This window comes from Lacerta agilis, chromosome 2 (genome assembly GCF_009819535.1).
Source record: "Lacerta agilis isolate rLacAgi1 chromosome 2, rLacAgi1.pri, whole genome shotgun sequence".
Lineage (NCBI taxonomy): Eukaryota > Metazoa > Chordata > Lepidosauria > Squamata > Lacertidae > Lacerta > Lacerta agilis.
The window spans coordinates 9,225,721-9,253,359 of record NC_046313.1 but is presented as its reverse complement, the minus strand read 5'-3'; the positions used below and the strand labels follow the sequence as shown (position 1 = coordinate 9,253,359).

At 46.7% G+C, this 27,639-nt stretch overlaps 1 protein-coding gene across 3 annotated transcripts in view; it reads left to right on the top strand.

The window, feature by feature from the left end:
• Nucleotides 1-9,725, top strand: part of ATF7 (activating transcription factor 7) — an 80,350-nt gene extending 70,625 nt beyond the window's left edge. For all 3 annotated transcript variants that reach the window (XM_033138520.1, XM_033138521.1, XM_033138522.1), the window contains 4 exons: nt 282-434; nt 2,013-2,210; nt 4,830-4,938; nt 9,078-9,725. In XM_033138520.1, coding sequence (XP_032994411.1) covers nt 282-434; nt 2,013-2,210; nt 4,830-4,938; nt 9,078-9,295 — 678 coding nt within the window. In that variant the 3' untranslated portion in view covers nt 9,296-9,725. The remainder of the gene's footprint in view (nt 1-281; nt 435-2,012; nt 2,211-4,829; nt 4,939-9,077) is intronic.
• The last annotated feature ends 17,914 nt before the right edge of the window (nt 9,726-27,639 follow it).

Genomic DNA, 27,639 nt, shown 5'->3' with positions numbered 1-27,639 from the left:
CTTGTGTCCTGACATCATCATGATGTGCATTTCCCTGTCTTACCTAGAAATAGAAACCTGGCTATCAGCAGCATGTCCTAAAGAGTCTGGCCAGGCTTCATTCTCAACAGCCTCCATCTTTGTAGTAAAGATATAAATATAAATATAAATAAATATAAATAATAAACTTTATTACGGTCATAGACCAGCAAAGGTAAAGATAAATTGTGTGTGTGTAACAGTAAAAGAGAAATAAATGGTTGGGCCTCTCCTGATTTTGTATTGTTTTTGTCCCCTTACAGAGGCTAAAAGCCAGCCTGACGCAAGGAGTTACTTCCTCACTAAATGGCAGTGGCATGGTGGTGGGTTCAGCAAGCACAATGGTGACGTCTCATCCTGAACAGGGTCAGATACTCATCCAGCATCCTGATGCACCTTCTCCAGCCCAACCACAGGTCTGCTTGAAGCTGGAACACATCAAAGCAGGACTTGGGAGGGGGGGGGGAAGCTGTAATATTCTAGGAAGGGGGGCTATGCCATGGGCATTTGAATTTGATTTGGCTGCAGCCACACTCCCGGCTTGTGGTATGACATCTGATGGGAAATCCAGTGGCGGCTATCAAATTCAGAGGCTTTGTGTAAAAAGAAGTTTTGAGTATTCATTACTGTGGAGGAATGAGGGGAAATTGTTTGGGTGGCTTCTAGATAGATGCTGGGAATGAAACATGAGAACTTAAAGGAGTTGAAAATTGATAAGACAAAAGCACAATTACCCTCTCACCTTTGGTTCCCATTGTCATACACAGTCAGGTATGCTTTGCAGGCTTTTGAAAGACTGTAAAAACCAGACTGGTCTGTCTGCTACAGACAGTAGTGTGATGTGTATGTAACTATAGGCAATGTTGCCTATTCTTGCATTCTACCATCAGTTCTTTAAAAAAAAAAATTGTCAGTCTTTTAGTAGCCAGAAAGTGATGATACACACAGCTCCCAGTTTATATCCCATGTCGCTGTAGATGCCTTGTATTTCTGTATTTTGCCACCCCACCACCACCACCAGTGAGACCCAACCCTCCTTTTTTCCATTTCCCAAATATACTCAACCAAGGTTGTCGATTCTGCAAGTAAAAATAAGCATAGAAATGTTATATGCATATAATCCATTTGGATGGGGTTTCTTTCCCCCAGTTGCCAGATTTGGCTTTTCTAGCTATAGAATCTGAGATGTTTTGGCACTGAGTTCCAGATCCCCTGAACGGGTATAGGAAGGCTGTTGCCCTTCAGAGAAGCTGCGCCTTTCACCCCGTTGCTTCTGTCACCACTGCTGCCAGACAGTTACCAGTTAGGTATCGCAGGCAATTGGGACACAGTCTGGAATATCGAAGCAATGTTTTCAGATCTTCTCTCTCTCTTCCTGTTTTAATGACTTGGGTTTAAATGCACCCCATTTGTTCCTGCCAGCTCACCAAATGTCAGCCTTCCATCAAAACCACCACCTGCTCTGTCAGCTAGACAGGCTTTCAGAAGTTTACTATCCATATGCTGCCTGACTGACAGTGAGTAGTAGCAAAGTGTAAACTGGTCTGCATAATTATAAAGCCCATTTGGTGGGGCTGAGCTAAGGTGGGAACCTGCAGATCTGTTTTGCTCTTGGCAGCTAGTTTTCTTTGTTCTCTTGAAATAATGGAAAAGGTTTTCAGTGTCCCTGTTGGTCCCACAGAACAGGAATTGCAAAGCAAATAGGTTAAAGAGTTACAGGATTATTACTCCACATGGCACAGTCCCTACTGGGTTAAAAGAAAGAAAGCACGAACACAATCAATATTTGAGTCACTTGCACAAATCTTACATTGCTATTTTGCCTAAATGTCCTGGTGAGAATTAGTGAGGATATGAGATCAGGAATCGGGGAAATTGTTCTGCATTGTTACTAATTGGCCGCTGAGTGTTTAATGGGCTGCCCTGAGAGTGCACGAACTGCCCAATTAATCTTGTTCGTTAATTTCGGCAATTCTTTCATTCTTCAACCCCAGGTTTCCCCAGCTCAGCCCACGCCTAGCACAGGAGGCAGACGGAGACGCACAATGGACGAAGATCCAGACGAACGCAGGCAGCGTTTCCTGGAACGGAACCGGGCTGCCGCCTCCCGCTGCCGCCAGAAGCGCAAGCTCTGGGTGTCATCCTTGGAGAAGAAGGCGGAGGAGCTCACAACGCAGAACATCCAACTAAGTGTAAGTGCTTAGAACATTCTAAATACTTTTCTTTCAGTATTACACATACAGTATCCACATTTCAATCACACACAAAAATTACAATCTGCTTAGCTTTCATCTCCAGATTGTGTAGGTGAAATGTACTTTTCCATATCAACAGCACCAGTGCAAAAGCGTATCTGAACAGACAGGGCAGTGCCCATTCCTTGTAGCATCTCAAGGAAGCAGTCAGCCTTCATTGGGGGCAGAAGCAGCTTTCCCCCCATAATGGTCTTGGGGGGATTTGAATGCTCATACAGACTGGGTAAATTGAAGATTTGTAGATCAGTCCGGATACATATACTGGAGGGTGTTTCAGCAGATAGCACCCAGATTGATAGTTCCCAAAACTGAACTTCATACCACCACTAACAGAAACCGTCAGGTGGCTTGCTTCAGAAGCAGACTTGGTAGGGAAGGAGAGAATCTGGGCTGACAGCTGCAAGTTTGCAAACTACTTGGCCTTCTCTTGATCTCTGAAACAGTTGGGAGGCTCACAGAATACAAGGCAGGCATCATCACCACCTTTAAGCAGGCACGGGATTTCTGATCCAGTTGTCCTCTCCAGTATTGATCCATGGCCGCTACTGGTAATATCAGCCCTTCTTTATCCTCAACCACAGCTTTTCAACCTGACTGCTTGAAAGTTGAAAGATGGCAACGCAGGATCATCTCAACTCGTCTGCTGTCCTGTAACTCTTCCACTATATGCACCTACAGTAATGCGTGGTGCAACACTTTTAGGAAATGACATTTTATTTTTCCTTCAAGACGGTTTGGATTCTTGTATGTGACCAAATACATAGGCAAGGAAAGTTTTAGCAATTTTCAATATCATTGGAAGCCTAGGGGGACAGATGGTTGCCTCTTACCCCAGATCAAGAAGTTATTTACTGCTGTTAATGGATTTCATCTCTCGTTGGTCATGCCATGAGCCTGAATGTGGTGTTAGTGCACTTCCCCATAGTTAGTCTGAGCTCTTAGCTGCAGCATCTTTGAAGGTCCTGAGTTCTGACATGCAAGACCTTCTCCTTAGTATTCTTTACATTTGTCTTATGCAACCAGTAGGAGCGTTCTTGTTCTCCTCTAGACTTTATTTACCAGCAGAGGGGTTCCTATAGCTACTCTGTCTTTGCATTATCTTTGAATATGCTACCTCTAATTCTAGCTCTCTTGGCTGAGGAATGGCTCCCTTTTCAGCCTTCTGGGAGAGAGCCCACGCAAAAGGATAGCTTTCTGTGACATTTGCACATCAGCAGAGGCAGCCTTTGGGTGCAGAGTTCTTCAAAGGGTCCTTAAGCCTTAGGACTCAATTACAGCAAAGGTGTGAGAGTTTTGTTCCCTCCCTGGGATGCTCTCCTTTTTAATATCTTATCACCGAATGTGCTCCTACCTGGTGGACTTGTGTTCTTGTAAGCAGGTAGCACATTCTGCCCACCCTGCAGTGACTCAAATCCTTGCCTAAGTGCATGCAGGGTGCTTTTGCTTTCACTTTTCCCACCACACTGAACCTTGGAAGTCCAGTTTCTCATGTTTTATCCCATCTTTTATGGAATTTTGACCTAATTTGATTTGCTGCTAGAGGTAGTTAGGGGCCGCTGTGGGATTTTCTTCCCACTACATATATTGCTTGGCTGTTTTGGAAAGTTCCCAACTTCCAGGAAGAAGATTTTAGCCTTGCCAGGCTGGTCCCTGGGAAGGGGACCTAATCCAGCGGTGGACATCCTGTCTCCCTGGGAAAGAAGGAACGGAAGCAAGGACTTCCTTTTCACCCAAAAGGACTCCTCTGAGTTCTCTCTGTGTTCATTGAATTAATCTCCCCACCCTTTCATAAGTGCCTTCAATGTTATCTTTGGAGTGCCGCAAACAGACTGCCGTGGCAGGGTAACAAATGCAAGCAGCTTCTGCTCAGATGTTTTAAATGCAAGCTATGACCTGTAACCCCTGCAGAGGCCACTCGTGCATACTAGAACCTAAGAATAGCTGCCGCATTCCATGCAACTGTATTAATAAAGGTTGGAAGTATTGTGCATGGGGAAGGATCCCTTGGGTGTCTCTCCAGTTGGTGCTGTGGCTCTTCTGTAGCTGCAATCTGCCCTCTTGACCGAACAGAGTTTTGGCCGAGTTCCTTGTGTGGAGGCTTGGCTTTCATTGTTTTTCAATGATGGAAATGTGTGCCTTTAAGCATTCTAGCAAGCTGCACGTGTGTGGATTTTATCCCACCCTATCCCATGGACTTGAAGTGCATAACTATTTCTTTAATAATTACAGCATTTTATATTGCAATTTTACTATGATTAAAAATGCACAATTGTTTGGGGGATCCCCCCTCCCCTCCCCCATTGATTGTCGCTCCCAGATTCAGAGGCAAAAAGCACTGCTTAAGCACAGAGTTAAAAACCCTAAGATCAGATCAGTTATTTAAATGCCAAAAATGGAGCATTTCCTGCCTCCGGTAACCAGCAAGAGACTCATTCATGATGACTCACAACACCCCCCATTTTATACAATACCTATTCCCGAACAATTAAGGGCAAAAGTTTGAAAAGCTGGACATGAGAGCACATGCAATGAAGACAATTGTTTCCTTTCCTGCAGAATGAAGTTACATTATTACGGAATGAAGTTGCTCAACTCAAACAGCTTCTGTTGGCTCACAAAGACTGCCCTGTCACTGCATTACAGAAGAAAACACAAGGTTATCTCGGTAAGTGGGGAGCCTCTGAACATGCCTGCAGGGCCAAAGAGGGTAGGCTGTGTAGATGTTTCAATCTCAGTACAGTCGTACCTTGGAAGTCGAACGGAATCCGTTCCAGAAGTCCGTTCAACTTCCAAAACATTTAGAAACCAAAGCGCGACTTCAGATTGGCTGCAATAAGCTCCCGCAGCCAATCGGAAGCCGCGGAACTTGCGTCGGACGTTCGGGTTCCAGGTGATGTCAGGAGGAGCCACATGTGCAAATTATTTACACCTGCTTGTAGAAATGTCCAAGGAGGTAGCAGCAGCCAAGGCAAATCTCAGGGCAAAGATCAAAACAGTCATACCTTGGTTCTCGAACGGAATCTGTTCTGGAAGTCCGTTTGACTTCCGAAAACATTTGAAAACCAATGTGCAGCTTCTGATTGGCTGCAGGAGCTTCCTGCACTCAATCGGAAGCCGCAGAAGCCACATCAGACGTTTGGGTTCCAAAAACGTTCGCAAACCAGAACACTCACTTCCGGGTTAGCAGTGTTCGGGAGCCAAAACAAATCAAGTTGCAAGGTGTTCCAGAACCAAGGTACGACTGTAAAGGTTCATCACTAGAAAGCCAGAGTAGATTAAAGGTCTATTTCATAAGAACTAACTAGATCAATCCGCCAGGCAGGAAGATAAGAGCCATAGGGTTAGAAAAGGGATCTCGAGGTGGATTAGCTGCTGAAACATATGCTCCCCAAATCTCTGGCTGAATCTCAGAATTTGGCTGGGCTGTAATAGCAGGGACTATACCAGGGACAGGGAACCTTTTTCTTAGTTGAGGGCCCTATTTCATTGGGTATCTGTATGCTGGAGGTGGAGTCAGAGGCAACAACAGATGGTGACAGAGACAAAGGTGTCCTGGATTAGCTAAACTGGAATGAAGACTTCCTTGCTCCAGTTTTCACAGGGCTATCTCAGATTCCCAATCCTGAGTGCAGGTGTACTCGGAAGTAAACCCCACTGGGTTTGATGAGGATACATAATACAGATATTTATCTATTTTAATTTATTTAGAGCAACAGACAATTACAGCTGCTATTCTGGAAAGAAAGTGAAGGCAATTCCTTTGTGAGCATAGTATGTGTGTGCGCTCGTACACAGAGAAGAAAGCTTGGGGAGGGGGGGGCTTCTTTTCCCATGACACAACAGGAAGAAGATGCTTTTTTAAAAAAAAATCAATAAATTGTTATTATTTTTTTAAAATGGCCCCTTAATTGTTCTGAGACTAAAAAAAAGCACAACAGATTACTTTAAAGAACCAGGAAAAAATAAAGAGGAAACTATCAGGAAGGAAAGAACTCTGATGGGATAGAAGAATAGGGCAGCTGCTGGAGATGTCAGGGGGGGTGCAAAACCCAGGCTGCAGGTTATCTATCTGTGGGCTAAAGGAAAGTACAGGGGAGGTGTTCCTCCTCCTTCTACTGTCCACTGTCCATTCCTTTCATTTAAACTGCTTCTTTACCCCTGACCTATTTATCTACCCCCCCCCCCGACTTGACCACCCCATTTCCACAGCCCTGGGTTCTTGAAGTCTCCTGCATCAAATCAGTTAGTAAAATCTGGGATCCGCGTGGCCCTTTGATGCTTGAGACGGGAGAGACTTTGGGCTGGATCCTTCCTTGCCTAATATTTGCAGTGCCGTTTTGGCAAAACAGCTTAGCTTGGCTAGGGGGGATTAAAGAAGAGGGTAGGAGGGAGGGAACAATAATACACGAGGCAAGAGACTGTTTGCACTGCAGAAGGCATCGCTGTTGTGAGTATTGAGAAATGCCACTTGCCTGCAGTGAACACACATTCGCGCCTTGCAGAGCTCTTGGCATATGCTGTTTATTTTGATTCACTGCAATGACTCACCGTTTGAGAAATGTAGCAGTGAAACCAAACTGACTCCCTCTTCTGCCTCCCAAGCCTGTTCCTTTGTGTACAATGCAAGGAGGCAGTATGATTCTTCCACCACCATGCCTGTTATCGTTTAGAATTTATCATTTGTATTATTAGTCTTTGTTATCTGCTTGCTGCAGGAATAGAAATTCACTTTGCATCTGCATATAAAAAATTGAAATTCTCTCTCTCTCTCTCTCTCTCGCATATGCACACAGACACACAATATTTTTATTATTATTGAGATTTGTGACTAAGCAGTTCCTTAAACAAGAATGCCAGAGAGCATGGATGGAATTACAGCTTCCTCATGCACAGTTGAGTTATTTTATTTGTGATACCTTGCAAGTAATTTTCATGTTAGGGCGGGAATGCCAAAATACCATAAACTGCAAGGAGACAACAAAGCAAAACAACACAGGATTTTCAGCACACGATGCTAAAGGTTTGTTGTTGTTGTTCAATAGGACATGAAAGTCAAAGCCGGATACTTCATTTAAAATTTGAGTAAATAATACTGAATGGCTTGTGAATATTGGTTTGAAACATCACTGTCATGTACCTATTGTAAGGCTGGATTTTCCTCCTCTGTTTCTGGGTACACAGGTGCACTCTGGGGACAAAAGTAGCAGCTCGTGGCAGTTTTCCCCTGCTTTTGAGCTTGACCACAAGTCAATAAGTGTGTTTGTACTAGCTTGTTTTCTGGGATGTATACCAAGAACAGATGGTGCTATTCACAGTGGATTCCGAGGGAAGGCACTGATCACGGCTCCATTTTCAGGTTTTGTTCCAGGAAAAGTTTCTCTCTAAAGAAGGAACAAGCTTGAATCCCCATGATGTTCCACATCATGTTCTAAGACTTCACATAGAATATTGGATCTTTGAGCTGGAAGGGTTCCCGCATCCCACTTGAAACAGAGCCCTCTTGAGTTGGCAGGTGTGCTGCTGTCAACGGAGAAGAGCTCTGCTCAAAGCTACTGGGGTGTCTGCTGCTTGAAACAGGGGGTCTTGCCCTGGCAGGGTGAGCTCTGTTTTGAGAAAGCTGGAGCTTCTCAGCCGTAGGCTTGGTGGTTGTTTCTCTTCCTCTTCCTCCTCCTCCTCCTCCTCCTCCTCCTCCTCTTCTTCTTCTTCTTCTTCTCATAATGAATGCTGAAATCATGCTGCTGAACCTCTAGCCGCATATATATGCCCCGATAATTTTGTTTCTATTTCTTGAAAAACTGGGAGAGAGTCTTGTGGCGGATATTGAGAAATAGTTTCCAGAACTGTGAAGTGGCCATGTTTAGCTGCTGCTGAAAGAAGGTGCCAGGCAACGTTAAGAAGGCACGGTGCTGGAAATCCATCATACCTTATACTAGTGATTGAATGACTGATTAAAGTCTGGTCCATCCAGGTTCTCATAGGGGACATAGCCCGTTCTGTTTCAAAAATCACCCAAACAAACAAACACTTCCAAGATGGCCCAAAGTTGGCATGCCACCTCCATTCTCCCTGCCACCTTTTAAGCTTATAAAGTATTCAGTCCTGTTTATATGGGGGCAGCCATGGGGTTTTTTATATAGTTCCCCCTGGGAGTGACAGAATATCACCATGTTCCATCACAAGAAGCCTGTTCAGGCTGTGGGTGAATGGATATCCTATTTTATAAATGTTTTAAAAGCAAATTGGGTGTGGAGCAGAGACAGTGCATAACTCCCAGGCTGCCTCGTATCAGAATACACTCAATTGTGGATTATGAAGGGGGCCACCAGTCCAATCTGGGTCATGATCTGCCTTGATGATCTGTTTTGGAATCCTAGTAGGGCAGATTCCTCCTCCATCTCTACCTTGTATGTCCTGAAGGAGGCAAACCATGTCAGCTTTCCTCTGGAAAAATCTGCAGAAGATGGACACATGGTGTGGATTGTGCTGTCTCCTCACCTGAATTTGCTAGAAGATTCTCTGGAAACCTGGATGAATTACTTAAGCTACACTAAAATGTGGTGGCGGCGTTTGCTGAGTCAGTAGCTGGTCTTACTGCTTTCTACCCACAGGGTATATTTGAGAAAAAGAAAGCTACCTAAAACAACATGATGAAATGCATATGGTGGGAAGGGACAAAATGGCTGCCCTGTTGTAATCTACAGACCTATGGGCTGCTTTAAACACTTAGCACATGATAAGAGACAACCTTTTTCATAACTCTTCTCTCTCTCTCTTTTTCTCTTTTTGAAAAAACAACAACAACAGAAAGCCCCAAGGAGAGTTCTGAGCCCACAGGTTCGCCGGCTCCTGTCATCCAGCACAGTTCTGTGACGGCCTCTCCCAACGGACTGGCTGTCCGCTCTGCAGCCGAAGCTGTCGCCACATCAGTCCTCACTCAGATGGCAAGCCAAAGGACAGAACTGAACGTGCCCATACAGTCACACGTCATTATGGCTCCCCACTCCCAGTCTGCTGGCAGATGATGTCGCAAAATGTGTGACATAGAACTAACCAATAAGAACTTGCAGCTGGAGAGACTGATCATAACTAAGCCCCTCGATCAATATGGGGTGGATACATTTTTGTTTTTTCGTTTTTTCTTAAAGTGAGTTAAGGGCAGCTACGGAGCTTCTAACTAAGTATATCCCCATTCACATCCTGGCCCAAAGTAGTACGATGACCATCCTGTTTCTAAAGGATGGTTTCAAAATGAGCAGCTTCGCCACCCCTTAGGGACGATCGGCCGTCGTATGGAGTCAACAGTACACTTAGCCTTGCTCAGTGTGGTCTTAAATGGTTAATGTTCAGGTATAAGTTCCACTAACACTAAGCCTCCTTTAGCTTGGTTACTTATGGTGCTTTTCTCAAGCTGGCCGCTTTTTAGCAAAGGGAAGCAGCTCTTAGGAGAGGCTGTGGCATTTTGCTGGTGCTGCCCGATTTTATGAAAAAAAATAGCACCCCCCGCTGCTTTCAGACATTTCCAGTGTACCCATCACCACCGCTGTAGCTGGCTTTCAATTCTGCACTTTCTCACCAGGACTGCAGCTCAAGGCTCTGAAGGTGGTAAGCTCCATAACCTTGTAGGTTTGATTTCCCCCATTCCCAACTGTTTTGTGAAGCAAGCAAGCAAGCAAGCAACCTCACTCGTAGCTGCTGCGGTTGAGGGCTGTTGGTAGTTGCCGCGGCGGAAATGGAAAACCTGTCGCACGAATCTCACGACTGCAAAGTCTCTAGCTCTGCATCTGATCAGGGAGGAGTGCATTAATCGGTCACCTTTTCGTCCGGCGCAGTTCCTAGCCCGGTTTGGCTGTGGAGGTAGCCGCCAAAAGTACGATGGGAAGTACTTGGTGTTCCTGTTGCTGGGAAGAATAAGCAGTGCTTCCAGTGGGCAGAAGGCAGAGCTCTGACACTCTGTGCACCCCCCTCGCCTCTTCCTGCATCTAGCAGAATCTGAATAAAATCAAAACAATTAGGATCTGTATGTGTGCAGAGTATGCACCCTGGTGGGGTTGCCTTAAGTTTGTCGACCTTGACTAGGCACCTGCTGCCTAGTGGATGGCTTGTGCAAAGCTGAGCTGAGCTGATGTCAGAGTTGCCCTGCTTTTGAAGGAGAGGCGGGAAGCCTCTCCATAGGTCACACATTTGAAAGATTTCAAAACCCCTTTAACCCCTGCACATTTCAAAGGATCGCCTGTTGCATTTAACCCTGTGAACTTGCTAAGACTGTGGCCTTAAATCATGGGAATGTCTCTTCCAAGGGCAAAAGGCTGGGAGGAGGATTCTTTTCTTTTCTCTTCTGGATGTTGCCCCTGCCTTGAGTAATGATGCACCCACTGCGCTTTCTCCCAACCCCCCCCCCCCTTTCAAATGCAGGACTTCTAGAGCTCTTGTGTCACAAGGGTATATTACGGGAAACTAAAAATCTTGGCCTTATAAAAGGGCACTTGGGAGTTGTTTTCTTCCTGTTGCCTCTGCTTGTTGCCAAAGCGCATTTGTGTGTGTTGCGTGTGTCTCTTCCTCAAGTTGGCCTTGAGCTTCTGCTAACTGGATAGCTGTAGATATCTAGCCTGCATCCCTAGCAAGTGGGAGGCAAGCCTGTGACGATTACGCTGCAGCTGTTAGAACAGAAGCCCATCAATGCCAACATTTCCTTCATTTCATCTTCCTTAAATATGCTTTAAAAAAAAAACTCATTTGAAAGCATTCTGTTCTTTTTAATGGGCTTTGTATACCATGCTGCCAAACCGCGTAAGGTTCACCATTAATGACTTTTTTAAAACTCCAGTTTTGGCAAATTTTCCTATTCAAGAATCTCGATATCAATTGCGCAATGTGCACAGGGCGGGAGATGTGCAGATTTTCCACCGTAGGTGATCTCCCTTGTCTTTCTAGCTTCTCAGGGCCTCGGCGTCATTGCTTTTTGCCCCATTTCCTTGCCTTAGCATGATCTCGGTTCTCTTCTATTACTGCGTGACCTTTTATTTTTCCTTTCTCCTCTTGGGTTCCTTTTCCTTCCCCCTTTGTTTAAAATCAGCAAGAAACTTACTCTAAATGTTTGCAGACTTCCTTTTAGCAAGCATTTCAGACATCCGGTCACTTGTCTTCTCTCCTCCATCCTCCACCCCCCACCCCACCCCCCGCCTTCCCCCTTATTTGATATGTTGAACATGCACAGAGGCAAGTACTTTGAATATAACTTGTCCCAACAGGGTATCTGTTTCCTTAGTGACAGCTCCGATAACAAGACACAGCAGGTGCAGTAGCCAGGATCCTCTAAGGATAATAGAACAGGAAAGGAGCTTGCTGGCTAGAGGACAGATTGCAACTTTTTTCTTCTTTTTCTTTTGGCCCCTTTCAAAGCCCAACAATGCTGTGTTTTCATTAAAAAATAATAATAATCTCCAAATCCTTTTCCTGGTTGAATGCGTGCCAGAAAAGATAAGGAGGTAAGGTCTTCAGCTTGGTCTTGCTTTCTAGGGGAAAGGGGATTGAAGTAAAGTTGAATTCAAAATACGAATTGGTGCCACATCTCTCGTTAACAGATGCCATGCTCTTGTGGGAGATGATATCTGAAGCCGATTCTAGTGTTAGTCATACCACCAGTCCTCCTAACTAAGTACTGTTGACTCAGGTGCTCAGTGGCTCCTCGGAAGAGGCCTTCTTCAGCGCTGCTTCCTGAGATCCCTTTAGCTGGAAATGCTAAGGATTGAATCCCTGCATACAAAGCACACGCCCTGTGCCCTTTTTACTATGGCCTCCGTCCTCATCAGAATCTGCTAAACAGATTTTGATTGGGCGTTCAATAGAAAGTCACCTTAAACATGGCTCTGGAGCAGACTTTCCCCAACTTTGGGTTTCCAGTTGCTGTTGGACTACAATTCCCATCATCCCCAAGCAGCACGGCCAGTGGCCAGGGATGGTGGCCGCTGTATAGGCACCCCCGCCCCCATTTACACAGGGGTTATGTTCCAGGTCATCATGCGCGTAAGCTCATTCCACCCTCTTCCGGTGCCAAACACAGCATGCACAGTTGCACTTGCATCAAACACGCACAAATTGAGAGTTGCCTGTGTTCCAAAAACTTCTGGGGACTCGGCTGGAGATGGCAGCTGTGGAGCCATGGGAAAGAGATTGTGCCCCTTGCTGCCTGCCTCTCAGGGATTCCTTGCCTCTACCCCATCCTGCTGCTGCCAGTGGCTGCCACAGCCCTACTTCCTACGGGCCATGTTTCTTTATGGTACAGCCTAGCAGTGTGCGCAGAATCATAAGGCAAAGAGAGCCACGATAAGCAGCAGGAAAAGGCGCAGAGACAACAGCCGTCAGAGAGAAAGGGAGGCACTGTAGATGGCATTGCAGTGGCTTAAATGGACTTGGAATGGTCCACAAGCTGCACGTTGAGGCAAGGAGAAGTTATGGGCCCAAACCGTTTCCCTGTGATAGCACTTATGTATCAAGTATATGATCCCACCAGTCCCATCTTGAACAGAACGAGCGCAGCCTAGCTCCGTTAATGCAGATCTTTAATAGCTTAACGCATAGATACGACAGAATTCAAATTTCCTGAGCTGAGAAAGGGGATCTGGCAGTTTTTTTAAATTTAAAATGGCTGCTCCCTTTCCCATGCACCTGTCGCAAGGTGGCTGCCTCTTTCCTGTTCATGTGCATCTGGGGAATGTGGGGGTGAATTGATTATGAGGGCAGGGCCTATTGCATGGGCCTTTGCTAACCAGTTGTCACCCTGCCGGGAGGGAACAATACTGATGATGTACACAACTTGCTCTGCAAACACTGTAACAGTGTTCTCTCACACATAGAGAGAGAGCACAACATGGCAGTGTGAGATCTAACACCAAGGGGAAGGAGTACCCATGCAGGTACAGGTGTGTGTGGCCATGCTGAATTCTGAGGAAGGATTGTAAGGTACATCTCAGTCCAAGGGTTTTGCCAGAGCAGGGAGACCTTGCATCAGCGACGTTCTCCACAGCTAGGGGGAGAACCACTGCGCCATACTTTTCCTTCTAACCCCGGCGGCTGCTAATTAGCGCAGCTTGTGCCGAGTTCATTCCTACAACTCAAAACAATCTGGCAAGGATCAGGTGGCAAAGGGTTTCTCTCGCAGCACCCTTCGTTACCAGACCAAGAGGTTAGCAGATAACGTTTGCTCCAGGGTGGTATAAGCCAAAAAAGTAATTCCTTTGAGCTAAGCAGATATTCCATGAAATAACTGCGCCAATGTCTCTAGCATAGGGGAAGCTGCATTGGCTGTGCATTATATGTTGGAAACCAACAGCTGATTTACATACTCTGGTTCAAGCAACCTACTTTTCTACCGAATTATTTTCTGGCATTATCATAGGGGTATCTGGACTCCAGGTCTTTTCATCCCGTAGCATTGACCATGATAACTGGGACTGATGGTCCCGACAACACGGAGAGACCCTGCCCCCTGCCTTTCGGCATGCCCAAGACTTACTCAACATTTCCTTTTAAAATACTACAGTTAGTAAAAATAAAAATAGAAACACAACCCTATAGATGGCTCCAGTAGATCTTGTATATCTCCAGCTGCTTCTTAAAGAATCATGCTTAGAGCACCTTCCTGTCTTAAAAGATGGAAAGATAATGTGTGCACATCCCTCTACTAATATCCCATTATGTGTCTAGTGCTTTAAATCAGCCACACCGGACATGTTTTTCTCAGCATAGAAGATCCAAGTGCTTAAAGTGAGCCTTGCTCTTCTCCCCCCCCCCCCCAGATGTTCATTGTGAAGAAGTTTACAGAAATAATGCTTTGCCAGAGTTGGCCTTTTATAGGAAATTTGTCTGACCCAAAGACGTGACTTTGTAACACCCCCCCCCCTCACCAGCCCTCCATGGTAAAGGATAAAGAGCATTCTTCTCCTCCGTAGGAAGAGCTGACCATTGTTTCTAAGTCAGGAACACTACTTTCCTAATTGTTCTGGTAGTTGGGACCTGCCTGTGACATTGATCAGAGGGTACCTTGCCCCCCCAACCCACCTGCCTTTTATTCTTGCTGACCTGATGCTGAAACCTCCTCTTACCTGTTCTCTCATGCCAACAGAAAGGTGAAATAAGTGCCTTTTATGTCACTAGGCTCTGGGCCTAACCTGCTATATAGTTTTTTGGGGGTTTTTGCAATTCATGCTTACTGGGGAAATGACCATTTCTGCAGTTGCGTAATATAAAACAGAAGAGAGATTTCAAAACCCAGACTTAGAAAGTCGTTCCTTCACTCAGTTACCTGCTCCCAATATCCCTGTGGTGCTAGTAAGTAGTGAAAACCATTAGGCTTGTGACAAACTGGCAGGTTGGGGGGGGGTTAGTCCCCATCATTAGCCTTATTTGCTAGTGTGCGTAGCAAGCTTTGAGGTCGGCCCCTTTTCTTGACCTTCTTTTCTATAGACATTTCGCTATTAAATACAGGTTTTTTTAAAATGGCTGGCAACTGCAAATAGAATGCTTTCTTTTCTCCATTCTCGTCTCCTATGCACACAACTGGAGATATTTCTCCTTGCTTGCCTTCCTGGAACAGCCTTTGGATGAGGTTCAGCACCCTTCTGGATATTCCTGTCCGAATCCCCTGTCCATCTCTCCCTCAGTGAAAAGTACTTTTCCCGACTTAGTGCCTTTAGATGCTTTTATATAACATCTTTGCTCCCTTCCCTTTCTCCGAAGAACTCTCTTTTAAAAAAAGGAAAGAAAAGAAAAGAGCTTAATTCACACAGATGGTTTTGGTTCCATTCAGACAATAAATCATTCTGTCTCACCATCACACCTCCATCCCGTTTTACCAACTACCCACATCTGAGCAGCTTGCCGGAATCCCTTTCCCTCAGAAGGGAAGAGTTGCCCTCTCACATTGCAGACTGTGCAGTGTGTTGGAAGAAACTCCAGGCCCTTCTTAGTGCCATATTCAGTTTGCTAATTTACAGGCGTGCCTGCCCTTTCCACAAAATTGTTTCCTTTTTGATAGGATACGGAATGTTTTGGCTGGCGTGTGTGGTTTTTGGCCCTTGTGGTTGATCCGCATTTCATTGAGGTGGGGCGGGCAGGAACGGCTCTGCTTTTCTGGCTTATATCTTGCAAATAATGTATTACGGCTTGGAATGCTGTTCCGTCTGAGCCTAGGGTGTATTTGTGTATGTTCAGAAGAGCAGAAATTGAATCCAGGTATTCGCAGGCAGCCCTTTGCATAGTTTAGATGGAAAAGGACATGAAGGCAGATAGAAAGTCGCTGGGCTGCTTCAGCCTTCTGAGGTGGCCTGTACAAAACAAGAACACCCTCCTCCTTCCCTTCACCAGTTAAGGGTGCCCAACCAGAGGGTCTTGCCCAGTCCTTTTGGTAATGTAGGTAATGCTATTTCCCATGTGCTACTTTCCTCTTTTGGTTTCACCCCACCCTTACAATCCACATGCCAGGAATAGTCAGAAAACTCCATAGATGCCCCAGATGGTATAGAGGCTCAGCTGCGATAAGGCTAGCACATTTCTCAGGCTTCATTGAATGGGTTCACTGTGCCTCTCCTTCCTCACCTGCTCCTTTGTAACTCCTAACATGTTCCATCCACTGTCGGGCGCATTATGCCTTTCTGAATTCCATTTGCTGGGAGTTCCGTAGGCATCTGGTTGGCCACCGTGAGAACAGGGCCCTTGGCCTGATCCAGCAGGGCTCTTTGCATGCTAACAGGAAGTTCGTTAGCAGGGGGAGGCATGGAGGCCTAATAAAGTTGAAAACTGAATGAGGAGCAGCAGTGATAGAAACCCCAAATTTTATCCTTTGATTGACATGTAAGTTGACATGAAGCTTTAGAAGAAGAAAACTACAGCTACATATACTAGGTTGCATTCACTAGTACTTTACCACTAAAATTATGAATGAAACTGCTCCTGCCACTGTTTTGTTTTTGTTTTAAAGTTTGCACTGGAATCGTTTTTTTTTTTTTTTTTTTGCATTTTCCAGTTTTTCTTGTTTTTCCATACCCCACCCACCCTTCCCCTCGGTACGAAATGCGTAGACCAAAGAGAAGCAGAGGTTTTCAATATGGCTAGACGGACAAAGAGTCCTCAAAGACACAAATTTGGTCCCTAGTCCATGAAAGCTTACGCTGTTATGAATTTGCTAGTCTTCAAGGGGCTGCGGGGTGCTTGATTTTTGTCGCAACAAAAAGGTCTGTCCTTCTGGGAATCTAACTAGGACTGTGTGAATGGGTGCTGCAGATACAAAGTGCTAAATGCTGTCTGGCCACTGTGGGAAGCAAGAAAGACCTGTGGTCGGATAGACCTGGAGCTCAGCAAGTGGTAGAACTCCTGTTTCCAGCTCTGTTCAAAAAGCAGGCAAAGTAACTTTGTGTGTTCTAGAAGGAAAAAAATGGAGGATGCAACCCAGTAGGCAGAAGAAACTGGGGAAGAGATGACGCTGACATTTGCAAACAGGTTGCGGGAATAAGCTATTGAAGCCCAGTGCATTTCAGGAAGGCCACGTCGTTCATGCTGTGCCGATATAAAACGGTGCTTCTTGTTCTTCTAGGCTTAGATTGGCTTGCCTTAAGTTGAGGGACTCAGCCCCCACTTTATGTAAGGATTGAACAAAGACATTTGCGCCCTGAATAAGGCTTTTACAGCCAAAATGCATTGGATTTCTGCACCTGATTTCAACAGTCTGCGTCTTCAAAACACGCAGGCATATCTTCCGTGTATGTAGATAACCAGTGCAGATTGCAAACAGCAGGGCTACATTCACCTGCTTCCTTGTTACATGCATTTGTTTCCAAAGAAAACTCCCCTGCTCTACAGCAAAATACCTTCTCCCACTTGGCCTCCGTTCAGCGGCAGCGCAGAAGGCAGACAAAACCAACCTTTTGAATGTGCAGCTCGGTGGGTTTTTCTTTTCGTTTCTAAAGATTTGGTTCTCGCCACTGCTCTAGCACAGCTGTCCCATCTTGCTGGTTCGTCAGATTGCACGTTGAGCCTCTGGCCTAATCCACAAGTACAAATTGTCATATGCTGAGTCAGGCCGTTGGTCCATTTTGCTTAGTATTGTCCACACTGATTGGCAGAGGCTGTCCAGGATTTCCAGGCGGGACACTCACAGCCCTACCCAGAGATGTTGGGGATTGAACCCGAGACCTCCTGCATGCTAAGCACGACAGCATGGAAGTGGGGCCCCATGTTGAGCTGTTTGTGTGGAAGACCTGTCTTTATGTTGCAGGGTGTTTTCCATCATGTCAGTGCAACTCTCATAGGGAAATATGCATTGGCATAGTGGAAAATGCCAGAAGTATGTGCAGAGCCCTTTGGGGGCAGCAGTTGTGGCATATGGACCCCACCTCCACCCCGTTGCATTTCAAGTGGCTATGGGGAGCAGTGTGAACATATTTATTGGGCCTATGATTTTGTTTTATTCTGAATCTTAAGAGCCAGACGCTGAAAGCAAAGGCTAAGTTGAGCTGAGCAAACACTCCTTCCTTCGTTCCCCCCCGCCAAAATGTTCATAATTTGCTAACGGCCTGCAAAGTGACATCCGGGGGACAGATTTTCACAGCATGCTCACATTATATGTCCTTGCTGCATGCTTGGGAGAGCATAGGCATCGTTTGTGCTCTGAAGGAGACAAGTTGCAGCAGGTGAAGGAGCAATAAGCATAATCCCTAGCGCATTATGTCAAAATGGAATGCCTTTTATGTTGCAGTCTGTTGGTATTGGGTTAATTTTCCAGCTCGGTATGTGCATATTATACATATTTGCAAATACATGCGCGGCCAAAGAGTGTTTTATGATGTCACATTTATTTCACCCACCGGGACAGCATTTTCAAATAGCTCCCAAGGCTGCGTAAGAAAGGGGTTTGTCTGAATGTGTCGCTTCCTTTCGAAATGAGCCCATGATTTGAGGTTGATTTTACGATTAATCACAGGTTCTCTTTGTGCAAGGTGTAAGAACTGCCCATTCTGACAAATCATTCTAATGGGATGGGAAATCGTTCTAACGGATGCGGGTGGGTGTCAGTATCAGAATGGGCTCTTAAGATGGAGAGAAGAAGCTCGTTGCAGCAGGTTTTTCTGACTCTTGGGCCCTGTTCTCAGTAGCGCTGTGTTTGATAGTGGGGTTGCAGAAATTGCACAACTGTCCCGGGAAGTCCGGACCGTATCAGAGTTAGGAGGAGGAGGAGGAGGAGGAGCCTAGGTGAGGAGGCCAGTTGCATCATGCTGGTCGTCCTCACTTAGCAATAAAAGATTCTATGGCCCTTCCAATGTCTTTGGAACAGCAGCTTCAGCTGAACAAGCACGTTGGTAAGGGAAATTGCAGTGCAATAGGATGGCTCAGGAAAACTTGGCAATACTTGAAGTAGTCTGTATGTTCAGGTGACATAGCTGAGCTAGATTCCCTTGGAGAGAGACTTAACTTCTACAACAATACTGGAATGAAACCCATTGCAGGGTGGCATAGCAAGGAGATTAGGAACAAAACAGTCGTGCACAGGCTCATCGAGGGAGGTCTGTTTGCTTCTCTTGTATTTTGACCTGAGCTAAGCTAGTGCTCATATTTTGACTCCAACCAGCAGTACTCGCACTTGCAGCATCTGAAAGAAGGGGGGTGCGAATCATGTCTCTTTCCTCCCTTCCCTTATTTTAAGCCTACCTTAGAGAAGAACCCACCTTGTCACATCAATCTGTTCTCGTCTCCCTCTTTCTTCTGTGCCTCTCCTCCTCCTTAGAAAATTCGCATTTTCTTCACATTTCTGGGACAGAGAGAAATAAACTTTGCTATCGGAGATCTCCTTGTACAAGCATCTTAGCACATTTGCCTTTGTGGATGACAGTCGCCGCCAGATACTTGCAAGCCTTATCTTGGTCCTAAAATCATCCAAACTGGTAACGCACGGTGTATGTTTCCCAAAGAGGCTCCACTTCCCAAATAGCCTCATCCCAGCTCTTCCATCTCCCTCCATGTTCACAAAGCCTTCCATCATTGTTGCAAAACTTCGAGCTATGCGGGAGTTCATGCGACGCCTTCCTTTTCCACAAGCATCTGCCCGGTTATTTCCTTTATTAAAAAAAATAATAATTGTTATGTTTTCAAATATAGATATATTATATGGAGAGCTTTTACGATCAATAAGTTGAGGGTAGGAGGGTGGGGGAAGAGAGATCCCTGAATGCTTAACCACAAAAGGGGGTTTAGTATCTCATAAAGTGAAATACGTATCTATGAATATATATATATATATAGAAATATATAGGCATATATCAGCTCTTTTCTCCTCGATGGCTGCCATTCCTTATGCAATGACATTGTTGACATGTCAGTTCCTGAAATGCATGCAGGTCCGAGGTTCCCATCCCTCCCTCTCTCAACTGAGTCTTTTTCTTAGGCTCTTCTGCCTTTTGATAGCTGTGTGACTGGGCAGGGGGCTGCTGGAGGGGGGACGGGCAGAAAGGCAGAAAGATGCATCTACTTAACTGGTAAGCCAACCAATAAATTCACCGAAGTGCTCCTGTGAGCAGGTCCTCACAAGCTAGCATTTTTTTGCCTGTCTCGTGGTTCCCGTGGCCCTGTGTTTTTTTTTGCTACCACAGGCCTGGGTGAGCTGTGGCGTTTCATCTTTGTATCCTGCTATTTTTAAAAAACAAATAAACTACGTACATTTTTTTTAAAAAAAAACAACAACAACAACGAAAGAAACCACCAACCCTGGCACTTACCAACTTGTTCTTTCAGCCACTGTTCTTACCAAACATATAATGTGCCTTTTTATTTATGCTGCAAATGTAACATTAAAAATATTAACGTGGACAAGCTTGTTTGCATTCCCTCTCGCTCTCTGCATCACCGAGTGCATCTGCCTCCAAAGGCTAGGATGGGGCGGGATTCTGCTTTCTCGGCGGATGCTTTCTCTCAAGTGCAGCTTTCTATCCGTCTTCGAGTCACACCAGAAGCAGCCTCCCACAGGTCGTCCTGACGGCTGCACTTTTGTCCAGTCGTGGCTCTCCGGGGTCTGGGGGTGAAAGAAAGATCTCTTTGACCACCTGCTCCCTGTCCCCTCTCACAGGGTGTGCCAGGGGTTGAACATGGGGCCTTCTGCATGCAGTGCAGTTGCACTGCGGCTCAGCGACACAGACTCTCCCCTAAGAGTGAGCATAGGTATTGGCTGAAATATTTACAAGCATAGATTGAGAATGCCTTACCTGTCCTCCCTGCCACCCCAGGATAACAGCTCCAAACAAAACAAAACTCTCGCTGCCTTCTGGCTAAAAACCAGCAGCCATCGCTGTCAAATGCAGCGTACATCTTGAGTATCTGCCACTGAGGAACACAGGATGGGAGTGCTGTTATAGAGTTGCAGAACTGTAGAGTTGGAAAGGACCGCGGGGGGTCACCTAGTCCGGCCCCCTGCAATGCAGGAATTTGTTTTGGGAATAGCAAGCCATGCAAGTCCTTGCAAATGCAGAATGTGTGTTGCTTGTAGAAGAAGCGCAAATTCTTCCAAGTGGTTCCACGGGCGTCTTAATGGGGGAAGGTGATCCCTTAGGAACATAGGAAGCTGCATTGCACCAAGTCGAACCATTGGTCCATGTAGCTCTGCATTGTCTACACTGGCTGGCAGTGGCTCATCGTGGTTTCAGGTGAGATCCTTCTCAGGTCTACCTGGAAATGCCGGGGATTGAACCTAGGCCCTTGTACAAGCATCTCCGCCACCACTGCCTCCTAGAAATGCCCCTCATTCCTGGAAAATCTTGCTGTTAGAGCAGATAGGGAGTCTTTTTCAAGTCTAATTCTTTGGGGGGGGGCTGTAGACCTGACAGGGGGCTATAGAGGTCTGCCTTTTTTCAGATGTTAAGAGCAATGTTTGATTCCCCAAAGGAGGTCTTCAGGGACCACCAGCTGAAGGCTGTTGAGGTTGTCATCTGCTTCACAGGTTGTCGTCATCTGAATTTTATTTCTTTTCCAGTGTGCTCATCTGCTTCTGGGTGTGCCTATAGCAGGCATAGGCAAACTCGGCCCTCCAGATGTTTTTGGCCTACAAGTGCCATGATCCCAAGCTAACAGGACCAGTGGTCAGGGATGATGGGAATTGTAGCCCCAAACATCTGGAGGGCCAAGTTTGCCTATGCCTGGCCTATAGGCCTCTGGTTCGGCCACCAGGTGTGGTCCTATGGTGAGGCAGTCGCCTCAGGTGACAGGTGCTGGGGAGTATTTGTGGCGTGGCAGTACTGCACCCCCACCATTCCTCCTGAGCTGAGCTCCCTGGCCGGTCCTCTCAGATGGAAGGCAGAACTGTGTGTCACCCAGTCTGTCCTGTACCCCCTAAACTAGCCCGCTGCCCCAGGTGAGATGGAGGGGGCTGCCTTGTGTTAATGCGACGAACCTCCACTTCAGACTCTCCCCTCGTTACTAAGTGAATTTTTAATTAGGTGTTCTGGGTCAAATTACAATGCACCCCACCTGTCCCTCTGAGGTCCGTCTGTTATTTCAATCCCCTTTTATCTATAATCTGGGGATCCCTTAGTAACGGGAGTTTTCCTGTCCAGCGGCCGTGGCCGGTTATATCCTCTGCTCTGGGCTTCAGGGGTTAACCTCTCCTTTGCCTACAGTTCGGGGTCTCTCTTTATTAGATCCCCTCACTATATCAGTTAGCTAAGCCCTCATGGCAACTCTGTGGCAATACCAGGGTTTCCGCCCGCTAGCCCCTCCTGAGGGAACTCCAAGACACAAACTATCACCCTGCAGGTCAGGTTTGTCCTTTACCTGAGTTCACCTCCTCAAGAGCCTATATAACTCGCTGGACCAAATGAACGACGATATTTTCTTAGCTCAACAATAAGAGGTCTTTATTTCTTACAGAACATAACGGTTTCAGTAATGGTTCATAAGCTTAGTTTCATAACAGTGTAAACTCTTTCTTTCAGCAACATATACACATCTTCAATGGTCCTAACCTAACCTAACCTAAACCCAACCTGGGCCCACACCCTCCTTCTTCCAGTCACCACTCTCTCCACACTAACGGTTGCTCCCTCCTTTTAAAGAGCGGAAGGTCCCGCCTCCCAAGGGGTATCTGCCACTCAAACTGGGGTGCCCATTAACTCCTAAAACACCGTGGGTTTCTGGACATCCCCTAACTAAGATCTGATTCATTACATTTCTCCCCACCCAATGACCTTCAGTACAACAAATGGGAGGGTGGTCGCCAACTTACCCTTCACTCAGCTCCCTGTCGGTTGCTGTGCAAACAGAATGCAGGACTAGATCGGCAAGGAGTGGGGGACCTTTTTCAAGGATCTCATTAGCCTGGGAAAGAGGAGAGTGAGGAGGTATGATAGCCATCTTCAAATATCCCAAGGGCTGTCCCATGGAAGAGGGAGCAAACTTGTTTTCTCCTGCTCTGGAGGGTAGCACTCGAACCAATTGCTTTAAGTTACAAGTAAGAAGAAGAAGAAGAAGAAGAGTTTGGATTTGATATCCCGCTTTTCACTACCCGAAGGAGTCTCAAAGCGGCTAACATTCTCCTTTCCCTTCCTCCCCCACAACAAACACTCTGTGAGGTGAGTGGGGCTGAGAGACTTCAGAGAAGTGTGACTAGCCCAAGGTCACCCAGCAGCTGCATGTGGAGGAGCGGAGACGCGAACCCGGTTCCCCAGATTACGAGTCTACCGCTCTTAACCACTACACCACACTGGCTCTTCGTAAGCAGATTTCGGCTATACATCAGGAAGAACTTTCTGGAAGTAAGAGCTGTTCAGCAGTGGAACGGACTCCTTTTGGAAGGTTTTTAAGCAGAGTTTGGACGGCCATCTGTCAGGGATGCTGTAGCTGAGATTCCTGCATTGCAACCTTCCAACTCTATGATTCCCTCCCGGCCAACCTTCCAGGAACCACATGCCACTGGCAAAAGTGGACAGAACAACAGGTGTAAATAAAATAAAAAAATTCCTTCCAGTAGCACCTTAGTTAGAGACCAACTAAGTTTGTTCTTGGTATGAGCTTTCATGTGCACGCACACTTCTTCAGATACCTTTGTGCAGTAGGCTAGTTTCTACACACACACACACACAGGCATTTTCAGAGGGTGCATTCCAGCCAAGTAAAAACATCCAATGCAGGGGCAAAGCAGAGCTGGTGATGGGTTTGGCTGTCCGGGGGGGTGTGACCTAGGAAGACTTCCAGACTTCCATCTAGTCCTGGAAGGCTGCACTTTGCCCCCAAGGGCCCTGAGGTTCCCCTCACCCTGAGATAGGCCTGTGGCCTGAGCCACCAGGGCTCTCCTTAGGTTTGCCAGTGGAGTCTAGAGCATAGCTGTCAAGTTTCGGATTTGAAAATAAGGGATCAGCAGCCTCACCTATCCCGGGGACAGTCACATGGCAGTGGTGGGCAGAGCCAGAAGCAAAAGTGGGCGGCACTGGTGTGAACGCGCTCAGTAGGCTTACTGTATTTTGGAAACGCTGCCCGTGGGCTAGGACGCCTGTAAGCGCGGGAAATGGCTCCCGCTTGCTTTGAGGCTGCAAGTAGGCGAGGTCTTCCCAGTCCCTGGCCAGCAGGGGGTGGGAGAGGAGCTGCTTCCTTTGAAAAAACGGGAAATTAAAGGGATATATGGGGATAGCAGCGGGAAACTGCTTGAAATAAGGGAGATTTCCGGGGGAAACGGGATACTTGACAGCACTGGGCTAGAGGTCCTCACCTGCCAAGGATCCAGGTAGCAGGTGCATCAACTGCTTCAAAGTTAGGCTGTGCTGCTTCCTCGGACCTGTGCTTTAGTTTCTAACCAAGAAAGTGTGAACCAACAATGAACCTGTTACCAGAACGACCAAATGCCACTGGGGGTTGCATCACAGCAGAGTCATACAGCCTGGCTGTGCTTGGTACTGTTTGTGTCCCCTTTGTGATGCCTTCAGGAGTCTCTCTGGCTCTTTTAAGAAACATTAAAGGGACCGTGGATTAATCCCCCAGCCCTCGGGGCTCTTGCATTAAGGCAATCTTCAGGAGCAAAGGAAGCTACTTTATACTGAGTCAGACCATTGGTCCATCTAGCTCAGTCTTGTCTGCTGTAACTGGCAGGGGCTGCCACCTGGGGTTGGGGGGGGACACCTTTGCTAGCCCTACTGGTGGAGAGGCTGGGCTCTATCACTCAAGACTTAGTGTCCTTTCTCCAATGAGTTTCTTCTTACTGGATTCATTCTGTGAGCAGAACTTTCTCCAGTGGTGCGGTCAACAAGACTTCTCACCCCCCCCAAAAAAAAATATTTATTCATTACATTTTTATAACACCCTTATTTTAATGAGGGTGAAAGAGGAGAGCGCAAAATATGGTCTGAAGCTCAACATCAAAAAAACTAAGATCATGGCCACTGGTCCCATCACCTCCTGGCAAATAGAAGGGGAAGAAATGGAGGCAGTGAGAGATTTCACTTTCTTGGGTTCCACGATCACTGCAGATGGTGACAGCAGTCACGAAATTAGAAGACGCCTGCTTCTTGGGAGAAAAGCAATGACAAACCTAGACAGCATCTTAAAAAGCAAAGACATCACCTTGCCAACAAAGGTCCGTATAGTTAAAACTATGGTTTTCCCAGTAGTAATGTACGGAAGTGAGAGCTGGACCATAAAGAAGGCTGATCGCCAAAGAATGGATGCTTTTGAATTATGGTGCTGGAGGAGACTCTTGAGAGTCCCATGGACTGCAAGAAGATCAAACCTATCCATTCTCAAAGAAATCAGCCCTGAGTACTCACTAGAAGGACAGATCCTGAAGTTGAGGCTCCAGTACTTTGGCCACCTCATGAGAAGAGAAGACTCCCTAGAAAAGACCCTGATGTTGGGAAAGATGGAGGGCACAAGGAGAAGGGGACGACAGAGGATGAGATGGTGGGACAGTGTTCTCGAAGCTACTAACATGAGTTTGGCCAAACTGCGAGAGGCAGTGAAGGATAGGCGTGCCTGGCGTGCTCTGGTCCATGGGGTCACGAAGAGTCGGACACGACTGAACGACTGAACAACAACAACTACACCAGTGTGGTGTAGTGGTTAAGAGCGGTAGACTCGTAATCTGGGGAACCGGGTTCGTGTCTCCATTCCTCCACATGCAGCTGCTGGGTGACCTTGGGCTAGTCACACTTCTTTGAAGTCTCTCAGCCCCACTCACCTCACAGTTTGTTGTGGGGGAGGAAGGGAAAGGAGAATGTTAGCCGCTTTGAGACTCCTTCGGGTAGTGAAAAGCGGGATATCAAATCCAAACTCTTCTTCTTCTTTCTTCTTCTTCTTCTTCTTCTTCTTCTTCTTCTTCCAAGGAACTCAATGCAGGTCTTGGGGAAACGGTGGCCCTTCAGACGTCTTTAAGCTTCCACCAGCAGGTTGAGAGTTCTAGTCCAACAACATGCTGAGGGCTGCAGGATCCTAGCGCCTATTTTAACCAGCAAGTTGATCCCCTGTGAGTTAAAAGGAAGAGAACGAATCAGCTTAAATGCTATTTAATTGGTTCTCAGCTCCACTATCAGGGATCTGTGTAGGCTTGCTGGGTATGTGTGTGCCCTAGATTTTTTTGGGGGGGGGGCTGCCCTAGATTCACGGCAGCATCTAGAGTTCTGGTTGCCAGTGTGCGATCCCCCTCCGCGGTGGTGTCGTAGAATTGCAGCGTGTTCGCCTTTCTTTATGGAAAGCACAGTTTCAGACTCTGCAAACCTCGCTAATATAATAAGCCTCCTGTTTAGTCGCATATCTTAGCCCGCATTTCCTGCTGTCAACCACACGGTGGCAGCATCGCTCCACCAGAAGTCGCAGCAACTACCGAGTCCAAATGGAGATCTTCTAAAGACTCCATTCATTTCACTGAGTGCAGCCGGGACCAATAACCTGCAAACTCGACCCCATGGCCCAGTATTGTCACTTGCCCTCCAGAGGGCGGTGGCAGATGTGTGTTACACGGGTCCCTGTGCACAGCCCCTTTGCAGGGGTGGGGGGGGCACTATTTGGTGATATTTCTCATGTTCTTGCAGCTTGCCTGTTTCCTAGTCTTCGTCTACGGGAGATCTTTAGTGCAAGGCATGGGGGGGGCAGCTTCCCACCCAAATCAAGTAAATAAATAAAAACACTTAACTAAAAGTAGAGATAATCAGAATACAGTCTCAGAAGTCGAAGGTTTCGGTTTTCGAACGCCGAAAACCCGCAAGTAAATGCTTCCATTTTTGAACGCACCTCAGAAGTCCAATGGCTTCCACTGAGTTTTTTCACCCAATTTTCTCTACTGAATTTGCAGGCCGCCCTCTGCGCGTCCGTTTTTGAACGTTTTGGAAGTCAAACGGTCTTCTGGGGACGGATGACGTTCGAAAACCGAGGTACCACTGTATATGAAATTGAAATGCTTGCATGATGTTGTGGCGCAGCTGGCAACCTGATTGAGTGACAGGTGTGGAACCCGCAAACTGACCAATCATGTCGCAAGTAGCTCTGTTCTGGAAGCTTCTCATAGTTTTCAAGTGGCTGGAGATTTTGGCAGATTTTTCTGAGCACTTGGGGTCGGAGGAAAGTAATTTAAAACAACTGCTGTTGAGACATTTCATTCCAAATCTGCCAGACAGAGGATGGTGATGGGTGGGTGTCTTTCTGCCCCCCCCTCCCCACATAAATCCTTTCTACGCCCATGTTGCAAGGGAACGCCATACAGGAACATTGCCTCTTATTTATTTTGGGAACAGGGCTTGCTTCGGGTAAGGAAAGTCCAGTCTTTCTCGGATGCAAGCTGATCGTCTTCTCCCCCACTGCCCCCTCGAAGGAAATGTACCGCTGTGCGTGATGAATGGGTCGCACACAACTCCGCTGATGAATACGAGTCTGTCCCTGCTCCGAGGAGTTGACTGTTATTGGGACCATCAGTCAGGTGCTGATCAGATGATTCCTTGTAGGCCTCCAGCAAAACATGACGTGGAGATTAATATGCAGTTATGCTGATATCTCACTTTTTCGTGTTGCCGGAGGGCGGTGCAGGAAGCGGGGCGGGGGGGACGGACACACCTCGCAAAAACATTTGTCAGGACTTCCGTCTCGTAGATGGAAAAGCTTGGCAAGGGGAAGAAGTGTCACTCACTGGATTAGTTCGAGGTGCGTTGGAACGAAATGAGCAGTGCCAAAGCGTATTGTGTTGGCATTCCCCAACCGTCAGCTCTTTCTTCGCTTGGCTTTGTTTTAGGGACATTGTGAAACTCGGGGCCGATTTAGTTCACCCAATCTGCTTCTCAGACCCAGCAGAGGGACGACTTTAAACACTTTGACCCCTTTTCATGTGACCTGCTGCTGCTGCTGCTGCTAGGATTCTTTG